The sequence below is a fragment of the Melospiza melodia genome, chromosome 30 (assembly GCF_035770615.1).
Source record: "Melospiza melodia melodia isolate bMelMel2 chromosome 30, bMelMel2.pri, whole genome shotgun sequence".
In the NCBI taxonomy this organism is placed as follows: Eukaryota; Metazoa; Chordata; class Aves; order Passeriformes; family Passerellidae; genus Melospiza; species Melospiza melodia.
In genome coordinates, this window is record NC_086223.1 from 4084568 (window position 1) to 4109446 (window position 24879).

The 24879-nt window shown below is 49.9% G+C and overlaps 2 protein-coding genes across 3 annotated transcripts in view; one reads left to right on the top strand and one right to left on the bottom strand.

The window, feature by feature from the left end:
• The window catches only part of WNT3 (Wnt family member 3), a 29228-nt gene extending 19272 nt beyond the window's left edge, over positions 1 to 9956 (top strand). The window contains exons 3-4 of the mRNA XM_063179064.1: positions 8618 to 8883; positions 9477 to 9956. Of these exons, the coding sequence (XP_063035134.1) occupies positions 8618 to 8883; positions 9477 to 9956 (746 nt within the window). The remainder of the gene's footprint in view (positions 1 to 8617; positions 8884 to 9476) is intronic.
• A 3780-nt stretch (positions 9957 to 13736) lies between these two features.
• NSF (N-ethylmaleimide sensitive factor, vesicle fusing ATPase) overlaps positions 13737 to 24879 on the bottom strand; it is a 73971-nt gene continuing 62828 nt past the window's right edge. Inside the window, exons 18-21 of one of the 2 annotated variants that reach the window (XM_063179062.1) lie at positions 21254 to 21388; positions 20325 to 20438; positions 15631 to 15686; positions 13737 to 15094 (exon numbers count right to left, since the gene is read on the bottom strand). In XM_063179062.1, the coding sequence (XP_063035132.1) occupies positions 15076 to 15094; positions 15631 to 15686; positions 20325 to 20438; positions 21254 to 21388 (324 nt within the window). In that variant the 3' untranslated portion in view covers positions 13737 to 15075. Of the gene's footprint in view, positions 15281 to 15630; positions 15687 to 20324; positions 20439 to 21253; positions 21389 to 24879 lie in introns of both variants that reach the window. The other variant, XM_063179063.1, reaches the window with a different exon arrangement.

Genomic DNA, 24879 nt, shown 5'->3' on the forward strand with positions numbered 1-24879 from the left:
TTTTTTCAAGTTTCAGCTTCCCAGTAAGAGTAGGTATCGTTTCAGATCCCAGAAATGTCAGTTGAGAATTTCAGTGAAAATCATTCCTTTGTGTTAATGTGGGATTCTTTGCAGGAGCCAGGATTGTCAAACCTTATTAGAGCACTAATAGGCACCATGAGATTCATTCCCCCTCTGTTGTGCCAGGCTGTATTTTGGGGTAACTCTTATATTTACTACCAAATAACTTATCAGCAGGGCTCAATATACTCTGATTTGTTGCCTAATTAAAGCCTGTCCAAAATTTCAGCACTTAAAAGATCAGAAAGTTTTAATTTTCTTCAAAAGTGGTCACTAAAAACCTGTCATAAAAATTCTAAACAAGTCATGAAAGAACTGCTCAAACATTGAGACACTGAAAATCTCTCAGCACCATTTCTGTCAGCAGGAAAGCACTTAAAGATCAGATTTGAACCATCCTCCCTGTAATGAGCAAAGTGAACTTTGAATTTATGGAGAATATTTTAAGATTCTTTTCGGCTGCAGGGACTCGAGCAAAGCCTCAAGTGTGGACTTGCCTCAGCATCTCCACATACCCCGAGCTGACAAGGTAAAATATCACCCAGAGCTCTGAAAATCTTCTGACAGATGGAGAAAAATGAGTGAGCACGTTGGATATATCCTTATTTTCCCACTCCAGACAGCCCTGCCAGGCTCCCGGGGTGGATTTATCCTGGTGTCTCACTCACCTGTAAGTGGAGCAGTTAAAAATAAACAGCATCATCTGCAAAGGAGGACACATCAAAGCCCAGCCCATCTGATGCTGGGGATTATTCACATTTTTTTGAACCGTGCTCGTGTCTTTTCCTTGCTGCCTTCAAAATTAATGAGCAGATTGAGGATGGGACTGGTGGCACTGAGGAACACAGGGAGGCTTTGAGATTCCCAGAGTCTGCAGCAGAGAAAAACCAGAATCTTTGTAGGGTTTGAGGGAGGAGAGAAGGGGATGTGATTGAGCTCAGAGGTTGGTGACAGAGCTGAGAGGTCCTGGCAGATGTGAGGAGGGTGGGAGCAGCTCTGCTGGTCCCTGACAAGGGCTGGTGTCCTGGTTTGGAAAGGCAGGAGTCTGCTAAGGAAGGCAGGAGCCTCCCCTGAAATGGAGAATGTAAACCCTCCCCACCCCTCTGAATTGCTATAAATTTTAAATTCAGGGGCTCTCAGGCAAAAATATGGGAGCAGGAAATAACTGTTCTTTAATAGGGAAGGGAAAAAATAAAAGGATAAAATAAACAATGCAGTGCACTAGAACAACACTGACAGAGTCAGAACACAACCTGACACCCTGTGGGTCAGGGTGTTGGTGGCAGTGCCATTGGAATTGTGGCTCAGCCCTCCTGCAGTGCCAGGGGTGGTTCTGTTGGAGCAGGGATCCTGTAGAGAAGGATGGATTCTTCCTCTGAAGATCCAGTGGAAGGAGAGGCAGCTGCTGTTCCTCTGGGGAATCCAGTGCAGAAAGCCGTGCTGGTGTCTCAAAACCTCTGGATTATATCTGGGTAGCAATGCTTGGCTCCTCCCTCTGGGCTCACATCTCCCAATGGGATGTTACAGTTCTTATCAGTCATGCAGTGACATTCAATAGCTGTTATCAGCAATGTCCTCTCCCAGGGAGGGGTGAATGTGGTCACTCAAAGAGAGAGATAAAGCAAAGATAACCACTTTGATAAGGATGATCTGCCATACAGATGGTAATAGAAAACATCTTGCACTGCAATCTTCAACAGCGGGGGACACTCCTGGGCCTTCAGAGGAACAGTCTGAGCTGGAAAGGACCTTTTAAAGAGCATCTGGTGCCACTCAGCTTCTCCCTTGGATGGGACAGGAGTCACAGATGGGGTTGGGTTGTGTGACAGTGTTCACAGGGGTCCCAGGATGAGGGAAGAGATGAGGATCTGACTCCATGTTTCAGAAGGCTGATGTATTATTTTATTATATATTTTATATTAAAACTGTACTACAAGAATAGAAGAAAGGATTTCATCAGAAGGATGAAAGAATAGAAAAGGAATTATAACAAAGGCTTGTGACTAACTGAGGCAGTCCAGACAGCTGGACTGTGATTGGCCATTAATTAGAAACAACCACATGAGACCAATCACAGATGCACCTGTTGCATTCCACAGCAGCAGATCAGATTTTGTTCCTGAGGCTTCTCAGCTTCTTGGGAGGAAAAATCCTAAGGAAAGGATTTTCCATAAAATATCATAGCTACAGGGTTGGGTTGGACAAAGCCCACCCAGTGCCACCCCTGCCATGACAGGGACACTTCCACTGTCCCAGGGGGCTCCAAACCCTGTCCAGCCTGACCTTGGGCACTGCCAGGGATCCAGGGGCAGCCCCAGCTGCTCTGGGAAATCCATTCCAGGGATGGATCCCACAATTCCTAATTCCCAATATCCCATCCATCCCTGCCCTCTGGCCCTGGGAGCCATTCCCTGTGTCCTGTCCCTCCATCCCCAATCCCTCCCCAGCTCTCCTGGAGCCCCTTTAGTGATCCTAAAACCAAAAGTTTTGGGCCCATAATCTGGATAATAATCCATAATTATGGATTCTATTCTACTCTATTCTATTCTATTCTATTCTATTCTATTCTATTCTATTCTATTCTATTCTATTCTATTCTATTCTATTCTGGATCCTGTGGCCACCATTGTCACATTCCCTTTTCCTCACCTCCAGCACACCCAAACCAAACCCAAACCCAAACCCAAACCTGGACAATCCCTGTCCCAGCTCACACCCTGCATTTGGCCAACAAAGGATTGTGGTTTCACCTCACAAACACCTGGGGGAAATCCCCTGTCAGTTCTCACTTGGATCATCTCAGCTGCTGCTCCCTCAGGTGGATTGAGGCTATTTTGGAAAAGCTTCAAAGGTGCAGCTCTCACTACAACAGCATCAAAAACTTTTCTATTAGAAATGATTTTTCAAAATCATTTCTAATAGAGGCTGAAAAGAAACTGAGGGTAATTTCATTTTAAAGGAGCTGCAAGCTTGTTAACCATGGTCACATCCAGTGGAGGAGGGCTCAGCTGAGCAGACCCTCATGTCCAAATGTGTGTCCAACCCTCCCTGGGGCATCCTCCAGGCTGTGAGCTCTGCTGCCACTGTGGGGGCTCAGGGCTGCCCTCCCTGAATGGGGCTGGGATGGCATTCCCAGAGCAGCTGTGGCTGCCCCTGGATTCCTGGCAGTGCCCAAGGCCAGGCTGGACAAGGTTTGGAATCCCCTGGGACAGTGGAAGGTGTCCCTGCCACGGCAGAGGTGGCACTGGATGGGCTTCAAAGTCCCTCCCAACCCAAACTGTTCTGTAGTTCTGTGATTCTACATTTTCTTTTTTTGTGTCTTATTTTCTAACCCAGGCCATGAAAAAAAACAAAACAAAAAACCAACCCCTGAATGTTGGGTAAGCTCATGTTTTTACAAGCAGATTCTCCAGGATGATTTATACTGCAGGTGTGCAGTCTGGGATGAGGAGGGAAGAAAAACAGAAAAACCTGCTTTGCCCTTCCCTCCTTTCCCTTTTCTTTGCAAAATAAGGTCAGCTCTTATCTAAAGCCAATGGCTCCTCCAGCCAAGCCCTGTCCCAACCAGGGCTGAGCCAGCAGCCACACATTGCTCTGGGGGGAACAATCACCATTTTCTGGGTAGGAAATCCAGGATTTTGCTTAAATCTGGCCAAAAAATCTGGTTAAAAATCTGGTTAAGTAAGTGTGGCCTGAGAAGAGTAGGTTGAGAACATGAGAGAGGAGCAGCTCTGCAGACACCAAGGGCAGTGGAGGAGAGGAAGAGGGAGGGGAAGAGGAAGAGGAAGAGGAAGAGGAAGAGGAAGAGGAAGAGGAAGAGGAAGAGGAAGAGGAAGAGGAAGAGGAAGAGGAAGAGGAAGAGGAAGAGGAAGAGGAAGAGGAGATGCTCCAGGCAGCAAATCTGAGATTCCCCTGCAGCCTGTGGTGCAGACCATAGAAGAAGGATGAAGAAGGATGGAGGAAGGTGAAGAAGGATGGAGGAGGGTGCAGAAGGATGGAGGAAGGTGAAGAAGGATGGAGAGAGGTAAAGAAGGATGGAGGAAGGTGAAGGAGGGTGAAGGAAGGTGCAGAAGGATGAGGAAGGTGAAGAAGGATGGAGGAAGTTGAAGAAGGATGAAATAGAATGAAGGAAGGATGGAGGAGGGTGAAGAAGGATGGAGGAAGGTGCAGAAGGATGGAGGAAGGTGCAGAAGGATGGAGGAAGGTGCAGAAGGATGGAGGAAGATGCAGACCATAGAAGAAGGATGAAGAAGGATAGAAGAAGGTGCAGAAGAATGAAGAAGGATGGAGGAAGGTCACAAGGATGGAGGAAGGTGCAGAAGGATGAAGAAGGATGGAGGAAGGTGAAAAGGGATGAAGGAAAGTGCAGGAGGCTGGAGGAAGGTGAAGAAGGATGAAGGAAGGTACAGACTGTAGAAGAAGGATGAAGAAGGATGGAGGAAGGTGCAGAAGGTTGAAGGAGGGTGAAGAAGGATGGAGGAGGATGAAGAAGGATGGAGGAAGGTACAGAAGGATGAAGGAGGGTGAAGAAGGATGGAGGAAGGTGCAGAAGGATGGAGGAAGGTGCAGAAGGATGAAGAAGGATGAGGAAGGTCACAGGGATGAAGGTGCAGAAGGATGAAGGAAGGATGAAGAAGGATGAGGAAGGTGCAGAAGGATGGAGGAAGGTGCAGAAGGATGAAGAAGGATGAAGAAGGATGAAGGAAGGATGAAGAAGGATGAGGAAGGTGCAGAAGGATGGAGGAAGGTGCAGAAGGATGAAGAAGGATGAGGAAGGTCACAAGGATGGAGGAAGGTGCAGAAGGACGCTCCCTGCAGCCCATGGAGCTCCCCAGGGATGCTGGTCCCCACTCCCCTGTCCCCTCTGCCCCGGGGGATGCTCCGGGCCAGGGCAGGTGCAGGGTTGGCAGCTGGGCCCGGGCTGCCCTCGGGGGTCCCGGTGAGCTGGGCTAAGCCCCTGCCACGAGCTGTGAAAAGGCAAAAGACCCGCACCACGATAACCCGGGGCTTTTCTCAGCCATGACACCCGCAGTCATTTGCATCTAAACAGGGGTGTGTGGGATCAGGGGCCGGCTCGATATAAACTCAGCAGCTTAACGGGAGCGGGGGGAGGGAAAAGCAGAGAAGGCAGAGAGAGAAAAATAAGCTTATAGCGATGAGAAAGAGCTAAGCTTCCTCCCCTACTGTGAGGCAGGGCGAGCGATACCATCGCAGCGCCGCAGTCGTTTCAAATCGCTGCCGCATTCACACGCCCTTTAGCCATTCTGGGGGGCTGGGGAGCGCCTTCAAAAGGGATTTCCCAGCCGGGCTGGCGGGATTGGAGGGTGACGGCAGGACAGGGGAACATTGCCCCGTTGCTACGAGGTGCTCCTGGGGAATGCCAGCGCTCTGTGCCGTGGGTACGCTGGCCGGCGGAAACATTCCGCATTATGCGGGTAATACAGTGTGACACCGAGGGAACAATGGCAAATTGAGTGTCCCAGCAGGTAACGGGGCTGGCTGGGAGACAGTCGCAGTGGTGCACTGTCAAGGCGGCTCTAATCCTCCCTCGCCAGCCCCTCCCCTGGTTCTGGGAACGCCGCTCCCGCCGTTCGTCTCTGGGAAATTCTCCCGGCTCCTCGCCCGGAGCCCGGCCAGGGTCTCAAGGCACCGAGCGGTTTGGGGGTGGCAGCTCGATCCCCCCCTGTGCTGGCACCGAGCGGGGACACGGGGACATGGGGGGTACGGGGGACACGGGGGACACGAGGGGCATGGGGGGTACAGGGGGTATGGGGGACATGTGGGACACCGGGGTTATGGGGGCCGTGGAGAGCACAGGCGACACGGGGGACACAGGGAGCACGGGGACACAGGGGACACGGTGGGTATGGGGGACATGGTGGGCACGGGGGGCATGGGGACACGAGGGGTATGAGGGACACGGGGGACCTGGGGGGTATAGGGGACATAGGGGACACAGAGGACACGGAGGGCATAGGGGACACGAGGGGCATGGGGGGTACAGGGGACAAGGGGGCATGGGGGACATGAGGGGCATGGGGGGTACAAGGGGCACAGGGGGTATGGAGGGACATGGGGGGTACAGGGGACACGGGAGACATGGGGGACACAGGGGACACTGGGAGTGTAGGGGGCACAGGGGACACGGGGGGTACAAGGGGTACAGAGGACACGGGGGGCACGAGGCACACAGGGGGTACAGGGGATACAGGGGACACGGGAGGCATAGGAGACAAGGAGGACACAGGGGACACGGGGGGGTACAGGGACACGGGGACATGGGGGGCACGGGGGATATAGAGGGCATAGGAGGCACAGGGGACATGGAGGACACCGGGGTCATGGGGGCTATGGGGGACACAGGGGACACCGTGGGTACAGGGGGCATGGGGGGCACAGGGGACACGGGGCAGCTGCAGGAGCCGTGTCCATCGTGGCCCTGCCAGGAGGGCACTGCCAGCCCAGCCCAGCCCCGTGCCCATCCGCACCTCCCAGGGCCAGCAGAGCCACATCGCTCCCGTGTCCTCCCCCTGTCCCCCCGGGCTGTCCCGGGCTGGCTCCTGTGCTCTGCTCTGCTCTGCTCTGGGCCACCCAAAGAGCCTTGGTGAGGCTGGAGCACCTCACTGGGGCAGGGACCTTCCAGCGGTGCCCACAGCCCCAGCGGTGCCCACAGCCCCAGGGATGCTGGGGAGAGATCCCCCAGGAGAACCTGGCTGGTTTTCCAAGCTGGATCCCTGCTGGCACAGCGAAGGAGGGAAGAGTTGGAGCTGAAAGGACGTGAAAACCTCAGCAGGGTGCTGCCAGCACAGCCAGGACTGAGCAGCCCTGCTTGGAGATGCCATTTGGGATTCCCACAGCTGGCAGCCACCCACAGCCACCTCCCCTGAGAGCCTGGCATCAGCCCAGCTTGGCAAAGCTGGCTTTTGGGTCTGCAGAGAGGCTGAGGCTGGGGCCAGGGGCCTGCTGTCCCCAGGCACAGGGCAGGGACGCAGGAGACAGCTGAGAGATGGCTCCAAGGTGATTTTCTCAGCAGAAATTTCTCCCCGTTATCTGATCACGCCAGACCCAAGAGCAGTCAGAGCCCTCCAGCCCAGACACCACAGCCCCTGAGCTCCAGCCTCTCCTGCACCCTGGCACAAGGTTGCATTGACCCCAACATCTGCTCTGGATTTAGAGAAGTCTCTATATGAGAAGTCCCCATGTTTAGGTGGGCTGAAGCAGCCTGGTGTCACCAGGGAGCTGCACCTCTGCAGTAGTTCTGAGCCAAAAGGTGTCCCCAGGGGGAAAGTTGGTTCTGAGATAGCAACAGTGCTTGGGAGAGCCTGGGTGAGGCCAAGGCCAAGCCCATGTTCTCCCACAGTGTGTCTGCATCGTCCAAAGCCTTTCCCCAGATCAACGAGCTCCTCCATCTCCAACCCCTGGCATGGAGCCCTTCTCTGGGTTCCCAGGCCAGGAATTACTCCAGTAACTCCCTCCTGAGGCCCCTCAAGCTGCTACTGATGCCTTGTTCACCCCTGAGCACCCATGGATCAAGTCCTGGGCCCTGTGTTTGGGAAATGCTGCAGGGAGCTGGAGTCACACCCTGCCCCACCTCCTGCTCCAGGAAACCTTCATTAACAAATTAACAAAATAACTCCTTTCCAAATTAACAAAATCAACCTTTTCAGCAAGGTTTAGGGGCTGCTGGGTGGGGCTGGGAAGGAGAACACTGTTGAATTTGCAGGGTTGATGGGAGAGAATGGTGAATTTGACTCCATATTCTTAGAAGGCTATATTATATTATATTATATTATATTATATTATATTATATTATATTATATTATATTATATTATATTATATTATATTATATTATATTATATTATATTATATTATATTATATTACATTACATTACGCTATACTAAAACTATACTAAAAAATAGAGAAAGGACACAGACAGAAGTTTTAACAAGGATGATAATGAAAACTCGTGGCTGCTTCTAGAGTCCCTGTGATGGTGTTCACAGGGGTCTGAGGGTGAAGAAAGAGATGAGGATCCGACTCCATGATTCAGAAGGCTTGATTTATTATTATATATATTCTATTAAAACTATACTAAAAGAATAGAAGAATGGATTTCATCAGAAGGCTGGCTAAGAATAGAAAAAGAAAGAATGATAACAAAGGTTTGTATCTCGGACAGAGAGTCCAAGCCAGCTGACTTTTATTGTTCATTAATTAGAAACAATCACATGAGACCAATCCCAGATGCACCTGTTGCATTCCACAGCAGCAGATAACCATTGTTTACATTTTGTTCCTGAGGCCTCTCAGCTTCTCAGGAGGAAAAATCGTAAAGAAAGGATTTTTCAAAAAATATCATGGCTACAAGTCCTGACACAGCTGATGGTGATCGGTCATTAGCTTAAAACAATTCCCATGTTGAATAAACACATCCCAAAGCAGCAAAACACAGGAGGAGCTGAGGATTCTCTGCTTCCTAAGAGAAAATCTCGGGCAAGGGGTATTTTTGCAGGAATTATAACAGTGGCAGCCCAGCAGTGCTCTGTGTCTTGCAGCCACGCGCGAATCCGCCTTCGTGCACGCCATCGCCTCGGCCGGGGTGGCCTTCGCCGTCACCCGCTCCTGCGCCGAGGGCACCTCCACCATCTGTGGCTGTGACTCCCACCACAAGGGACCCCCGGGGGATGGCTGGAAGTGGGGGGGCTGCAGCGAGGACGCCGACTTCGGGGTGCTGGTGTCCCGGGAGTTTGCGGACGCGCGGGAGAACCGGCCGGACGCGCGCTCCGCCATGAACCGGCACAACAACGAGGCTGGCCGGACGGTGAGTGACCACTGGGGACAGGCTGGGTGACCACTGGGACAGGCTGGGTGGGCACTGGGGACAGGCTCAAAACTGCCCCCAAAACTCAAGGTGAGGCTTCCCAGACTGAGTTTAGAGCAGACATTTAAGCCCAGGTGGCACAGGTGGGTGATGGAGAGCAAACCCTGTGACCGTGTTCACGGGGCTCTGAGGATGAGGGAAGAGAGGAGGATCTGACTCCATGTTTCAGAAGGCTTCATTTATTATTTTATGATATATATTACATTAAAACTATACTAAAAGAATAGAAGAAAGGATTTCATCAGAAGGCTGGCTAAGAATACGAAAGAAGGAATGATAATGAAGGCTTGTGGCTCAGACAGAGACTGTGATTGGCCTTTAATTAGAAACAACCACATGAGACCAATCCCAGATGCACCTGTTGCATTCCACAGCAGCAGATAACCATTGTTTACATTTTGTTCCTGAGGTCTCTCAGCTTCTCAGGAGGAAAAATCCTAAGGAAGGGATTTTCCATAAAAGATGTCTATGACAAAACCCCGTGTTCCATTCTGTGGCTGTTTCTGCTGCTGACTCTGCTCTGTCCCACACAGACCATCCTGGACCACATGCACCTCAAGTGCAAGTGCCACGGGCTCTCGGGGAGCTGCGAGGTCAAGACCTGCTGGTGGGCCCAGCCCGATTTCCGAGCCATCGGGGACTACCTGAAGGACAAATACGACAGCGCCTCGGAGATGGTGGTGGAGAAGCACCGCGAGTCGCGGGGCTGGGTGGAAACCCTCAGGGCCAAGTACGCGCTCTTCAAGCCGCCAACGGAGCGGGACCTGGTGTACTACGAGAACTCCCCCAATTTCTGTGAGCCCAACCCCGAGACGGGCTCCTTTGGGACGAGGGACAGGACGTGCAACGTCACCTCGCACGGCATCGACGGCTGCGACCTGCTGTGCTGCGGGCGCGGCCACAACACGCGGACTGAGAAGCGCAAGGAGAAATGTCACTGCATCTTCCACTGGTGCTGCTACGTCAGCTGCCAGGAGTGCACGCGGGTCTACGACGTCCACACCTGCAAGTAAAGCACAGGTGGGGCTCCACTGGTGGAGGTGGCTCCCAGAGCAGGGCCCCAGGGGTCACTCAGACCCACATGTGGCCTCACGCTGCTGGAGGATGGCACAAAAATCCTGGTGGCCCCAGCCAGGGCACCGAGAAGGCTCTGGGCAGCTCAAGAGGTAAGGTGGGACTGCTGGTGCCTCGGGCTGCCTGGGGAGGGCAGGGACAGAGAGAGCAGGGACAGGACAAAATGCCCTGGAGAGCAGGGACAGGACAAGGAGAGCAGGGACAAGACAGGGAGAGCAGGGACAGGACAAAAACAGGGACAGGGAGGGCAGGGACAGGGACAGCAGGGAGATGACACAGAGAGCAGGGACAGGACAAAAGCAGGGACAAGACAAGGAAGGCAGGGACACGACAGGGACAGCAGGGACAGGGAGAGCAGGGACAGGACAAGAGTAGGGACAGGACAGGAAAGGCAGGGACAGGACAGGGAAGGCAGGGACAGGACAAGGAGAGCAGGGACAGGACAAAAGCAGGGACAAGACAAGGAAGGCAGGGACACGACAGGGACAGCAGGGACAGGGAGAGCAGGGACAGGACAAGAGTAGGGACAGGACAGGAAAGGCAGGGACAGGACAGGGAAGGCAGGGACAGGACAAGGAGAGCAGGGACAGGACAAAAGCAGGGAGAGCACGACAGGACAAGAGTAGGGACAGGACAGGGACAGGACAGGGAGAGCAGGGACAGGACAGGGAGAGCAGGGACAGGACAAGGAAGGCAGGGATAGGACAGGGAGAGCAGGGACAGGACAGGGAGAGCAGGGACAGAACAAGAGCAGGGACAGGACAGGACAGGCAGCAGAGACCAGGGACAGCTGGGTCCCAGCAAGGCACAGCCCCACGAGGCAGAGCTGCTGCCACAGCAGCCCCCGAGCTCCCAGCTCTGTGCTGCCCCACAGGCCCAGCCCCTGCAGGCACCAGCACGGGGGCTCAGGTGGAAATGGATTGGGTTGGGTTGGGTTGGGTTGGGAAAGCTCCCCCAGCTGCTGCTGTCCTGCTCTCAGCACATGCAGGGGGGACAGGAAGGAGCCCCCAGCCCAGCCCAGCTCCCTCCTCCCTGCTCTGAGGTGATGCTGGAGAACCAAACCTGAGCAGACTAACAGAGCCCAGGGGTCCCTCTGCTCTCTCTGTTCCCCCTCCCCACATCTCCCATGGAGGATTTCAGCAAGGCAGAGCCCAGGGCTGCCCCTCTGGCACTGGCCCAGGGCAGGAGCAGGGCACAGGGCACTGCTGCCACCTCCCACAGGCGACAGCACTGTCCCATCACCTCCTCACCGTGCAGCTGCCCAGGAGAGGATTTAAGGATCACTGACTGAGCATTCCCTAACATGACTTCACATCCCAGGGGGAGCTCAGGGTCTCTCTGGGGACAGGTTACCTGCCAGGTGAACAGGAGAGACTCCGGGGAGAGAGGAAATCTCTGTCCCAGCCTCCTTGTCAGCCTTGTCAGTGCCACAGCACAAAGCCAGGCAGAGCCTTCCCCTGCCAGGATTTACTGAGCTGTCTGCAATCATCCAGAAAGTTCCATGAGCAGGGATTTGGGCTCCCCCCTCATCCCATGGAGCAGAACCAGTGTTTGTCCCCTCCTGCTCCCCAGGCCATCCCCTGTTTACCTTCTCCAGGACTGGCCTATGAAATTAATAAAATAAATATTCCCTCTGTCCTGGTGGGCTCCAGGACCAAGAGCCAGGCTCAAACCCACCCCAGGCAGTGAATTCCAGGGAATGGTGGTCCCTGGGGCTGGGGCTGCTGCTCCAATCTCTCTTTTCCTGGGAATGAGCAGCCCCTGGAGCTGCACAGAGCAATAAAGGGGAGAGACAGAGCCTGACAGAACCCCAGGTCCCTCCCGTGCAGAGTTCCCTGCAGAGGAGCCTTTGCTCCCAAAAATTCAAATCCCAGAGAGCTCCAAAACCTCCCCCAGCCAGAGCCACGCCATCCTCTGATATGCATCTATTTAAAATATATATTAAAGACTCCCAGGCCCCGACTTTAAACAAAATCCCTTCTTTGTTTGTTTGTTTTTTAATCAAGAAAAGGTATTTAATATTAAATAGAACATTTATTGCCTTGTAATTATTTTACTGTAGCCAGGTATTCTAGCACTGAATGGAAGATCTTTTTTCCATCAATCTGCTGTATCCAAAGTTTTGTATAAAGTTGTAGAGGTCGATTTTTTTTTATTTTATATTCAGAAAATTTCTCTTTTTATAAGCATTATTTATTATACAATGTATATACTTGAGTTAACTAAGATTATATATTATATAAATATATATATTTGGAGAAAAATATATTTCAACTTCCATTTTTTTTTGTGGTACATCATTAAAGAAAAGGTAAAAAATTCAAAAATATGCACTTGCCAGCTTGTGTGGTTTGGCTCTGAGGGACAGCCATGGAATCATGGAATCCCAGGGTGGTTTGGGTTGGAAGAGACCTAATCAATGGATTAAGATCAAATTAATGAATGGATCAAGATCAAATTAAGCAATAGATCAAGATCAAATTAAGGAATGGATCAAGATCAAATTAAGGAATGGATCAAGATCAAATTAATGAATGGATCAAGACCAAATTAAGGAATGGATCAAAATCAAATTAAGGAATGGATCAAGATCAAATTAATGAACAGATCAAGATCAAATTAATCAATGGATGAAGACCAAATTAAGGAATGGATCAAAATCAAATTAGGCAATGAATCAAGATAAAATTAATCAATGGATAAAGATCAAATTAATCAATGGATCCAAGCAGGCTCCAGACTTTGCACACTCCCCACATGTCACAGGCTGTCTCTGAATCCCCTTCCAACACTTTGGGCAGACCAAACTCCACATTTTCTCATATAAAAACCTGTTCTCCTGTCCATGAATAGTTCTGTGGGTGTTTCTGCAGCATCTCCCTTGCATCAGCAATGCTTTTAAGTGCACACAATTTTCCACTGCACTGGCCTCAAATGTACCTGTCTGAAGGGCAAAATAAATATGGAATCACTCAAATTCTTGCCCTGATCCCCAAATTACTCACAAAGCCATCCCATGGATCCACCTGCATGGCCAGGGTGTCTCTGCAGGTGCCACCATCCCTGGCATGTCCTACCTCACCAGAGCACCTGGCCCATGGAAGGTTCTGGACTCCACAGCTCTGGGGGTGAAGCTCTCCCCGTGTGCCCACCTGCCCCAAACCTCTCTCCACCCCTCACTGTGCCCCCAAAACCCATCCCTGCACCTTCCAATCTGCCTCTGGCCAACAACTCCACTTCAGGGACACATTTCTGCAAAGTTCAAGATGAAACAGAGTAAGGAAGGGGGTGAAGAATCCAATACACTGAAAGCAATATTGTGTATTTATTATAGATTTAAAGGAGGAGCCCCACAGGTGGTGGGAAGGTGCTGCCCTTCCCTTGTGCCACCTGCAGGGAACATCTCAGATCTTGGAGCAGAGCTTGGAGTGGCTCAGGTGTCACACCCAGCAGCCCAGCCTGGTTTTCCAGCCTTCCCCAGAGGGTGGGATACTTTCCATGAATCATGGAAATTAATAATTTCCATGGATATCCCCACCCCACACACACCCAGAGCCTCCTCAGCCCTGCAGAGCCCACACATCTCCAGAATGGGCTGGAGCAGAATCCTCTCACTGATTTCTGTCAGAGTAAAAGCTGCTCAGGGTGGGCTGAATTCAATCCATCCACACTCTGAGCACCCCTCTGGCTGCACACACACCAGGAGCAGACACAGATCATCACAAGGAGTTGTGCTTTTTATTGAATCCATTGAATGTGCAATTAAACCAGATATTTATTATTCATCCATATAGTTTCTGGACACAGACACGATAATGTTTACATCATTTACTCTGAAATATAAGTTACTGTGTGCTGCTGTCACCTGGACCGGCAGAGGGGAAGGGAGGAACAAATAAATTCACAAGATCCTACACAAAAAAAATGAGAGGGAGCCACCACTGGGACTCACAAGAGCATCACAACACAACAGCACTGCCAGAGGAGCGGAGTGGAGTGCCCTGAGCACCCCAACTGCTGTGAGCACACTGAGGACAACGGGACCTGGAAGGACATGGGGACCCTCTGGGAACACCCCCTGCACACCCTGCCAGCCCTTGCAGTGGGGCTGCTCGAGGTTGGGGAGCTACACTGACTAACATCTGCTAAATGGCTTTGATTTCATGCCCCACCACGCTGAGGTATGTTCCAGGAACCTTCTGGAAGGAGTGGAGCCTCAGCATCTCCCTGAGGCCAGGGGAGCAGGGGAAGGAGCATGGAGCAAAGGTTTGATACATTCCTTTATTTCAGTGCAAAAACATGGCAACACTCATCTCCTGCACCTGCAGAGCTTGGCCTCCTCTCTGTCTCTAAAGGAGGAATTTCAACCTTTGGTAACATGGCAGGAAAAATGGATAAAATGAGGCTGGAGGATACCAAAGCTGCCAACTACAGAACTCAGGAAGAGCTGGAGGTTGGAACCAGCATTGCTAAAAGTGTTGTTGGATGAACAACAAGGTTTGATGCCTTAAATACTGGATTTGGAAATTTCCTCAACTCTGATCAACACTTCCCTGCCCTCTTTCAGTGCCCAATCCCACCAGGCCCCAAAACACCTGGATTTAAATGAAGAGGGTGCAGCATCCAGGCCCTGCTGGAGCTCTGTGTGTGGGCATGGGGCTGGCTCCACAAAAGGCCTCCACCTGACCAGGATCACACAGAGCACTGCTTCAGCATCCCTCCACCAGACTGGCAGGTTTATTAGGAGCCAGGATCTCTTTCCTACTGCATGAATGCTGGACACAAGTGAGGGTCAGCCCCAAAGCTCCCAGCACATTCCCCCTGCTCACCCCAAAATACAGAGACAGAAGCACAGGGCTCCAGGGGACACTTCCACGTGACATCAGGGTATGAGAGACAAAGATAAAGAATAAAGTATTGCACTACACATGCAGGTTCCACATGGGGCTCTGGGGATCAGGGGAGCATTTTCACTTTTGTCCAGAAGAGTAAAGATCCCAGTGTTTGTTCTCCAGGTTGGTCACTTTTCCAGCTGTTGATCTTGCACTTGGTCCACCTTCAGTCTAGGGTAGGGACTCTTGCAAAAGAAGCCAAATCCATCAGGAAAGCATCATGCACATGTATAAAGCATCAAGCACACACTGGAACCCACTCACATGGAGCCAGGATAGATAGTTTGGTGTGAGTTTCCCCAGCACAGGTACTGCCCTACATGATTAGAAAGTCATTCTGTCCCACTGGGCTCAACTACTCCCTGTGGCACCTATGGGGAAAGAGTAGGACATCCTTCTCTCAGACAGCAGACACAAGAAACCAAAATTCCAAATTTTTTTACTCAAGCAGAATCTCTTTTGATTTACTTAAATTACATTTTGGCCCAATATCTCATGGATAGTTTAAAAGTTAAGGGTAAATTCAGAAAAGCAGAGAATTCAGGCATGCAGCTTCCCAAACTTTCAGGAGCTCCCCCCTCCCAAACTGCTCTAAGAACTGATCAGATGCAGCTCTGACAATACAGAGGGGCCAACAAGGAGAGCAGATCCACCCCACTGCGGGCTCGTTTCTGAGCAGAAAAGGAGAATTCAAGCACTGCTTTAAAATAAAAGTACTTACGTTCCTTCTTCTCTCAGAAGAGCCAAAAACTTCTTCACCCGATACTCAGGATCCATCTAAACAACAAAGAGATCCCAAAAAAAGGAAATCACACAATCAGGAATGTCCTCAGCTGGACAGGACCCACAAGGATCATGGAGTCCTGCAAAGACACCCCAAAAATCCCACCCTGAGCATCCCTGAGAGCTCCACAGACCAGTGAGGTGAAACCTTAGGAAAGTCATCACAAGCAGGAAACAACAAAGGCCCAGCCAGAAAGTTCTGCTAAAAACCCAGTATTGACCTGACACAGTGAGACAAATCTCTTGTCATCCTTAAAAAATCTGTTCTAAAGCCACCAGCTGGAATTCCAACTTGCCAAGGCCAGTGTCCTGTTCCCAAATGGAAAATGCTGCTTCCCGCCCCTCTGAGTCCATAACTGAGTCCATAACCTGGGGAGACACAGCATTTACCTGCACACACAGCTCCTTGTCCAAAAGAATACAGCTGGAAACAACTGCAATTTGAAAATTTGAAAACTCAGGGTTGATCAAATCGCTTATTAAAAATGCAGGCACAAAGCCCAGAGGCTGATCTGCTCAAGAAGGAGCAGAAGCTGGAGTGGAGCAGAGGGACAGCAGGGTCAGGACTGTTGGACACAGCCTCTGTAAACAGAAATTCTGCTGCCAAACTAAGGGGGAAATTCTCTGGAACAGCAGTGTGGGGCCTGACAATGACAGAGCTCAGAGAGGTGACAAGAACATGGATGGTGCAGCATCCCCAGGACATCCAGGACCCTCCAGAAACAAAGGAACTGAAGGGAGGTTGTTAATCTCCAGTCCAGAGAAGGAGATCCTCCACCAAGATGTGATGAGCCCCCTGAAAACCTGCCATGAACCCCAAAGGTGCAGTGTTTGGTTTAAAATAAAGCAAGCAATATTCTATGGTGATCTTTCAAAGCTCCCAGTCATGAAAATTAAGATACATTAAAGACAAATAGCTTAGATTAAGTTTTATGTATGCTGATTAAGCTTTATTTATGCTAAACAGAAGTTACCAAATCAGGAAAGCCTGGAGGTGCCAGAAGGGGTTTTTGGGAACATTTCCTGACTCGTCCAGGCTCAGGAGGAGATTTTGGCTTTGGGAGTGCTGCCAGCAAGGTCCAGGAGCAACAACACAGAGAGAGGAAGCAGGAGGACCATGGAGAGAGCAGCCAGGGCAGGGTGAAGCCCAGGTGGGACCCAAGAGCACTGGAGGTGGCCCTGTCCTGCAGCCAAGGGCACTGCAAACACTTGGGGACTCACATGGCAAATCCTAAGTGGACCCAGGGAACAAAGGCACAGAATAATTCCAGGATACTCAGCATACACAAAGCCAAGAACACCAGTAACAGAGTTTGGGGGAAATTAAAATTGTGGGGTTACACAACTCATAAACAAGATAATTCACCCAGGGCACCAAAGCAGTTCAGGTATCCCAAGAAAGGATTTTGATACTGAGGGTCTGGTTCTCTGTGAGTTTAGTGTGAAACACACTGGAATTTATTTGACCAGCTCAGGAGTCCCTGCAGGGAGTTGCGGGTGGGGTCACTGCTTTAACAAAGCAAAACCCCCCACTAGATTCAGAGGAAGACACAATGTGCACATTTTTTATAAATGATTCAGTCACCTGGCATCTTATCAGCTGAATTCTGAGAAATTTCATCCATCACTTGGAATTCTTAAGTGATTTCAGACTGAAATCTCCTTCTGAAAAGCTGTGGTACTGTGACTGTTCACAGGGGTCTTAGGATGAGGGAAGAGATGAGGATCTGACTCCATGTTTCAAAAGGCTTGATTTATTATTTCATTATATATATTCTATTAAAACTATACTAAAAGAATAGAAGAAAAGATTTCATCAGAAGGCTGGCTAAGAATAGAAAATGAAAGAATGAATAACAAAATCTTGTGGCTTGGACAGAGAGTCCGAGCCAGCTGACTGTGATTGGCCATTAATTAGAAACAACCACATGAGACCAATCCCAGATGCACCTGTTGCATTCCACAGCAGCAAGAAAATGTAAAAATTGTTTGCATTTTCTTCCTGAGGCCTCTCAGCTTCTCAGGAGGAAAAATCTCAAGGAAAGGATTTTCCATAAAAGATGTGTGTGACAGTGGCACAGCTCACTGAAAACAAGATGCAGTGCTGCATTTCTTACCCAGTGCAACTGTGCTTTCCTGGCAGGGCCTGGCAGATCCCAGCTCTCTGTGGGTTCAGTGCTCAGATCCCAGCTCTGCTCCCTGTATTTATAGCAGTTCAGCACATGGAGTCATGGAAACACCTCAGACTGGAATATAACTGGTTCATATTTAGCTGCCATATGCTGCTACCTCTGCTGTTACACAAGCACCTGAAGCCAGTGCCAGAGCAGGAACCACCCTGCTGCCAACCCTCCATGGGCAGCAAAGGGACACCCCCAGTGGCCCTGGGGACAGTGACAGCACTTCATGTGTGATGTTCAGTGTGTGGGAAAGGGCACATGTGGTGTTGTGAGGTCCCCAGGATGAGGTGAGAGATGAGAACTGACTCCAAGTTCTCAGAAGGCTGATATATTATATTATATTATATTATATTATATTATATTATATTATATTATATTATATTATATTATATTATATTATATTATATTATATTATATTATATTATATTATATTATATTATATTATATTATATTATACATTATGATGTAATATGATATGATATATCATATCATATCACATCATATTATATCATATATTATACCATATCATATTATATCATATTATGTTATATCATATTATATTATATTTTAAAAATATCCTAAAGAAAGAGAAAGGAGTCATCAGAAGGTTTAACAAGAATGAATAATAAAAACCCATGACTGACTCAGAGAGTCCGACCCAGCTGGCTCTGATTGGCCATTAATTAAAAACAATTCACATACTGGGTAAACACTTCTCCAAATCACATCCCAGAGGAGCAAAACATGGAGAATCTGAAGGGTTCCCAGCTTCCCAGGAGAAGAAATCCTGGCAAAGGGATTTTTGATAAAATATCAGAGTGACAGGCATAGTCCCAGCTCTGCCTGGCTGGTCCTGCACTCACCTACACAACAATGGTCTGCTGGAAAAATTAAACCCCCAGAGCTTGGCTGCACAGCCTCAGCAGAGTGAGGATTCTGTGTCACTGGTCACAGGATCATGGAACATCCTCAGTGGGAAGGGACCCACAGGGATCATCCAGCCCAAGCCTGCAACTGCACAGACACCCCAAAATCCCATCCCTGGGAGTGGTGTCCAACCCTCCTGGAGCTCTGGCAGCCTCAGGGATGGGACCATTCCCTGCCCAGCACCCTCTGGGGCAAGAACCTTTCCCTAATATCCAACCTAAATCCCCCATGCCCAGCTCCAGCCATTGCCTGGCTCCTGTCCCTGTCCCAGAGCAGAGATTGGAGCTGCAGCCCCACTGAGCTCTGCCCTCACTCGGCTCCAGCTGAACAAGGGACCTCAGCTGCTCCTCCTCTGGCCCCTCCAGACCCTTCCTCACCCTCAGCTCCCTCCTTTGGACAGTCTCTAATTCCTTTCCATCCCTATGACATTGTGGTGCCCAGAACTGTCCCCAGGAATGGGCACAGGGCTGGGTCAGCATTGCCACCTCAGAACTGCCCATGATTTACAGAACCTCCACCTTCAGCTTTGAAAAGAACCAGCACTTGAGGAGAAAGCAGCACAAGAGCATGTCCTGAGTCAGAAGAAGGGAGCCATTGTCAGGGCTCAGGGAGCAGGGCAGCCCCTGAAGGGCAGCACCCCTTAAATCCATTTCATACATGTGAGCAATGACTTACTGACTTGCCTCCAGGTATGGAATTAAAAGCCAAGGAAGAAGAGGAAAAAGTAATCTAGATAAATGACTTTATTCCCTGAGGTGACATGCAGTCAGAGCATATCCTCAGAGCGGAGCAAGTTTTAACAGAATTGTGAGGAGTGAACAGAGGGGTACATGGCTCTGAGCTCTCAGCTACAAGTCTCTTCACTTCTGAGAGGGAGATCTGAGAACAGCTCACTCAGCTGCACTAAATCCACTTGATGGGAGCAGAGGGGGGGCTGGGGGAGCACTGGGATGTCAGGGCAGGATTAGGGCTGCACCCTCAGCCCGTGTCAGCATGAGCAGGAGCTCCAGGCATGGGTGCTGCTGCGGGGGAGGGCTCAGAGCTGCATAGTTCTTACCCTCTGCAATTATTTTCTTTAAAGTGCTGAAAGTGGTAAATAAAGAGAAGAGCAGCTGAACAGCCTGACAGATTTATCTTCTTCAGGGAAAGAGCACATACACCTGCACAGGCACCTTCTTCTTTAAAAAAAAAAAACTAACAAAAAACCTGAGGTGATTGCTATCTGCAATCTTAACATGCTGGGTGGAGAAAAGAAATTCCATGAAAGGTGAGTTAATCCAACCCCTCCCATAGCCAGATGCTCTGTAAGTGCAGCTCTGAACAGCCCATGGGCACGAGGAGGGGATTTACAGATCTCTGTGGACCAAGCTGTGGTGATTTCTTTGTTCTGAACATTTCCCCTCACTGCATCTCTTTTCCAAATGAAACCAATGCAAAAGCTGCCACCAGCACCGGGGTTCTGCAGAGAAGGGAACCTCCAGGAGTGCTCTAGGAGCTCAGTCCTTCCTCCCAGAGCCATTCCTACCTGTAAGGACATTTCTATCAGCATCAGCAGCTTCTTGATCCCGATCCACACTGGCTTCCCTTTGACGTTCTGAGCAATCGTGCTGCGCTCCTTGTCTTTGAAGTTACCCAGGAGCTGGGGGGAAAATCAGTGTAAAAAATCAACAACAGGAGGCTGAGAGCAGCAATAATGGTACCTACCTTAGGCCAAAGGCAATGGGAAGCTAGAAGCATTTAGTAGCTAAGAGGGAAAATTTGTTGCAATGTATCTTAGACAAGGCAAAACACACAAAAACAAAATATTTAATTCCCTCATGGCTTTTTCCATAATATCCCTTATCCAACAGTTTGTGCTGTGCTTTTATGCTGTACTCCAGGTCTTCTCCAGACCAGGGTCTACAAGGAAACAATGGTTCAAGCCACAGGGAGTTTCCACACCTGCTGCAGGAGTGTCTCAGGTGTGTCTCTGTGTCTCTCAGGCTTTGGTGACACCACCACTGGGACAAGTTTGCCAAAGATTTGCCTGTTCAGTTTATTTTAACAGCCTTCAGTATTCACTACAACTCCCACTAGGGCACTGAAGACAGGAATTTTATAAAGAACTTGTAATTCCTCAGCCTTCAGTTGTTGCTGTTTCTTCAACAACCAAACACCTTCAGTTGTTGCTGTTCCAATCCACTAGAGCACCCTCTGGGCACATTCAGTTTAAGCGCCCCAATTATACTCATTACCCACTTCCCTGCCCTTGGAATATTTTAATCCAGACCACAAACCCTTCCCCAGACCTACTGTTCTCTAATTTTGCCTCAATTTAATTCATTAAGAAGCAAATTTAAAACCTCAGAGCTGCTCTGTTATGACACGATGACAAGCGGGATGGAGTCACCAGACACAGCTACTGCAAAATCCCTCAAGTTTGGAACCTTTTGTCATCCTTGAACTTTTGCTCACCTCTAAAGCCTCCATGAGCTGCTCCCCTGTGGCAATGTTGGGCACGTGGATGGTGGTGCTGAAGGCATTCAGCATCTCCATCTCCTGCAGGACGTCCTTGCGGCTCGTGGTGCCGATGATGAGGAGCTTCCGACCCTGTCCAGGCAAAGGAGCCACAGTGAGGAGAGGAAAACCTGCAGAGAACCAGCCTGGGGAAGGCTCAGCTAACTACAAATGATAAATGGCCATTTAAAAACCCACTTCAAACAAAATTAATGGGATTAAATGTGTCAGTAATTGAAGGGGCCAAGAGCAGCCACAGGAGACAGGATCAGCTCTCCGAGCAATGCCACCAACAGGGTCCAGGAATTGTGGTACACAAAGCCCCACCACACTCCCAGCTCCTTCTGAACCCAGCTTTATAAATAGCTGGATCCTCATTAAATTTAAAAGCCTGAGCAAACTCCCACTCCCAAAAGCTGAATTACAAATGACTTCTCCGGGGAACAGCCTGTCTTCAGGAATCTGTGGGTACAGTGAACTCCCTGCTCCTGCACAGGCAGTTCCAGTGGATTTCCAGCTCAGGCTGTTGAGCAGAGGCTGCTGTGAGTCCCTGAGTTCCCCCTGTAGCTGTCCAGGCCAGTCCCACTCCAGCAAGCTCCAATTCCCAATGCAGAGTGCACAGAGTCCAAATTATGAATAACAGAGCAAATTGTGGAAAAGAGTCCAAATTATGAATAACAGAGCAAATTCTGGAAAACAGCTGCAAATGCAAATCCACTGCTGTTTGTTCACCTTGCAGAGCCCTTCCCATTGCTATTTGAATTGCCCTGTTCGGGGTTTGGGCACTAATCAATATTGGCTGATAGCTGGATTGTCAGGCAGGATCATCAGTCCCTTTTCTATCCCAGTGTATATGGGTTGGGAGGGCCTGGTTGGCCAAGGAACCCCCTCAAAAATTTGGCTGAGGCTTCAGCAGTGAAGGGAATGTCCAGGGCCCATCTAGAGGTGGCCAAGGACCTCCATTTTTTGCTGTCCAAGGAGTTTGGTGAGCTCAGGAGTGAAGGGAATGCCCAGTGCCCACCTTGAGGGTGCTGCCCTGGGCACTGCCCAGGATGCCCAAACAGGTTCACTGCCACACAGCTGAGGTACCAGGGCACAGAGGAAGCCAAGGAGAGATTCCTGACCAGAGCTGAGACCTCCAAAACACAGAACAACCCCTCCTGCAAGTGCTGGAACACTCAGACCTGTCTGCTTCACAAGACAGTGAGGATCACAAGTGGTTCTCCTAAAAACTTGTTCATTACTGGATAGAACTCTGAAAATCCTGAACAGTTGGGCAAGGGGCTGTGTTAATAAGTTCCCCATGAACTATGAGTATTTAAGAGGGGAAAAAACTGCTCAGCTGCACCCAGGCAGTGTCTGTTGCCCAAATTTAGCTCCCAGCATGTGTACAGAGCCTGGCACACTGATCAGGCATCAATCAAGGGATAACTTCCTCAGAGAGGCTGCCTGAGGGATGCTGCCCTCAGACATTAATGAAATCTGTGCCTGATTACAATAAAAATGGAATTTAGCTTGGAGTTTCACCAGGAAAGGACACAGGAATGCCACAGTGAGGGGGGTTTTACCTGCTGGCACTTCAGGTATCCATGACTGATGTCACTCTCAGCCTTTCCTTGCCCAGATGACACATTCCTCCTCCCAGGAAAGCTGCCCACCCTCTGGACTCACCCCAAAAAAAATTCCCTAAAGCATCAGTTCAGAAAAGGATCAGTTCAGAAAAGGATCAGTTCAGAAAAGGATCAGTTCACTGCTAACCTGGGCAGTGCCACCCTGAGCCAGCTGCACCCAAAGGCAGCAGGGCTGGTGGCAGCACACACAGAAAGGGCTCTAAAAACACTCAGGGAACCACTGGCATTGCTCCCTGTGGGAATTCTGTGGGAACAGCAGCTCAGTCTCACTCTGTGTGTGACCACTGGGACAGATTTAGAACAGGAAAAAGAACAAAACAGGATCATCATTGTGCCATGTGGATCCAGGAGCTCCTTCATGTTCCAAATACAACTTCAAATCCATCATTTCTGAGCTGGGGGTGTTCACCTGGAGAAGGGAAGGGCCTGGGGACAAGGGGGAATGGATTCCCACTGCCAGAGGGCAGGGATGGATGGGATATTGGGATAAATCCTTCCCTGGGAGGGTGGGCAGGCCCTGGCACAGGGTGCCCAGAGCAGCTGGGGCTGCCCCTGGATCCCTGGCAGTGCCCAAGGCCAGGTTGGACAGGGTTTGGAATCACCTGGGACAGTGCAAGGTGTCCCTGGGGGTGGCACTGTGGCTTTAAGGTCCCTCCCAACCCAACCCAACCCATTCCATGTTTCTGTGATTCTGTTTAGTTGGAGAAATCAGAGAAAGGTGAGAAATAGGGAATAACTTCCCAAAATAGATCCTTGGTAAAAACAAGAGAGGTTTATAAATTCATAGCTGGTGTAGAGGGGATGAGGCAGAGACTGCTGCTCATCGCTACAGAAACCAGGGAGCACAAGAAGGAATCTCAACTATCAAATAAACTGAAATAAAGGGGGTTTGCTCTCACCAACAGCTCAGCTGGACTCAGGCATGCACAGTGCTAAGAATGGAAAGGTTTAACAAGGTTGAAAAGCACCAGGATGAGTTTCCAGAGGGCAGATCCATCAGCAATTTTTAGATAGCTCTGTTAAAATCTATTCCCAGGTCCCTGAACCACTGACGTGGTTGGGAGCTCCTCAGAACAGATGGCTACTCCTCAAAAGTGCTTCCAATTTCTAACAGCTCCACCCAAAAGATCCTGATTTTTCCCTGTTTTCCTCAAAAGAAGCCATGCCTTCAACTCCCTGCTTTAAACCTGACCCCTGGAAAGCAGCCACAGTGACCTGACAGGGCAGGAGTCCCTCGAGCTCCTCTAAATTTCAGAAACCCAACAAACAAGTGAGAACCCCCAGGGCAGCACTGCCTGCCCTAGGAATTATGGAGGGAGCAAGGAAAGCCAGCAAAGTGAAAAAGCTGCCCTCAGCCAGCTCCTCTGCACTGATTTCCTGAGATTTGTTCCTGTTCCAGGATCCCAGGGTCATCCCAGAGCACACAGCACAGGGTTCATGTACTGATCATGCAGTCCCATTTTCAGAAAAATTCACTTTTTTCCTCCTTCATTTCCACAGCAGCCATGGTGAAGGCAATGTGCCACGTGTTCAGCCCACAGAAAATCAGCATTCAAGCCAAACTCCCAAAAATCAGGCAGAACATGGGAGTAAACCACCAAGGAAGAAGGAACAGCTTGAGATCATTTGGTGTCACATTCACAACCAGGGCACTTCCAGCCCAGTTCTTCCATCACCAGAGATCACACACAGGCACAACCTTAGGCTGGACTAATCCTGTCCATTTTTAAGCAAAATGCCCCAATTTGGAGCCCAGGATCCCTCTGTGCTTCTAGAAGAGGATGAGCCCTCTGCTGCAGGGTTTTACCTGACTGAAGGATACTCTCATGCACACAACTGTGGGGCTTGAAGAAGCCTCTGGAACCAACTAAATTTTCCAGGATGGATTCCCCTTCCCCAGCAGGCAGCACATCCCTGCCAGGGGCAACCAGACCATGACACAGCTACAGACCC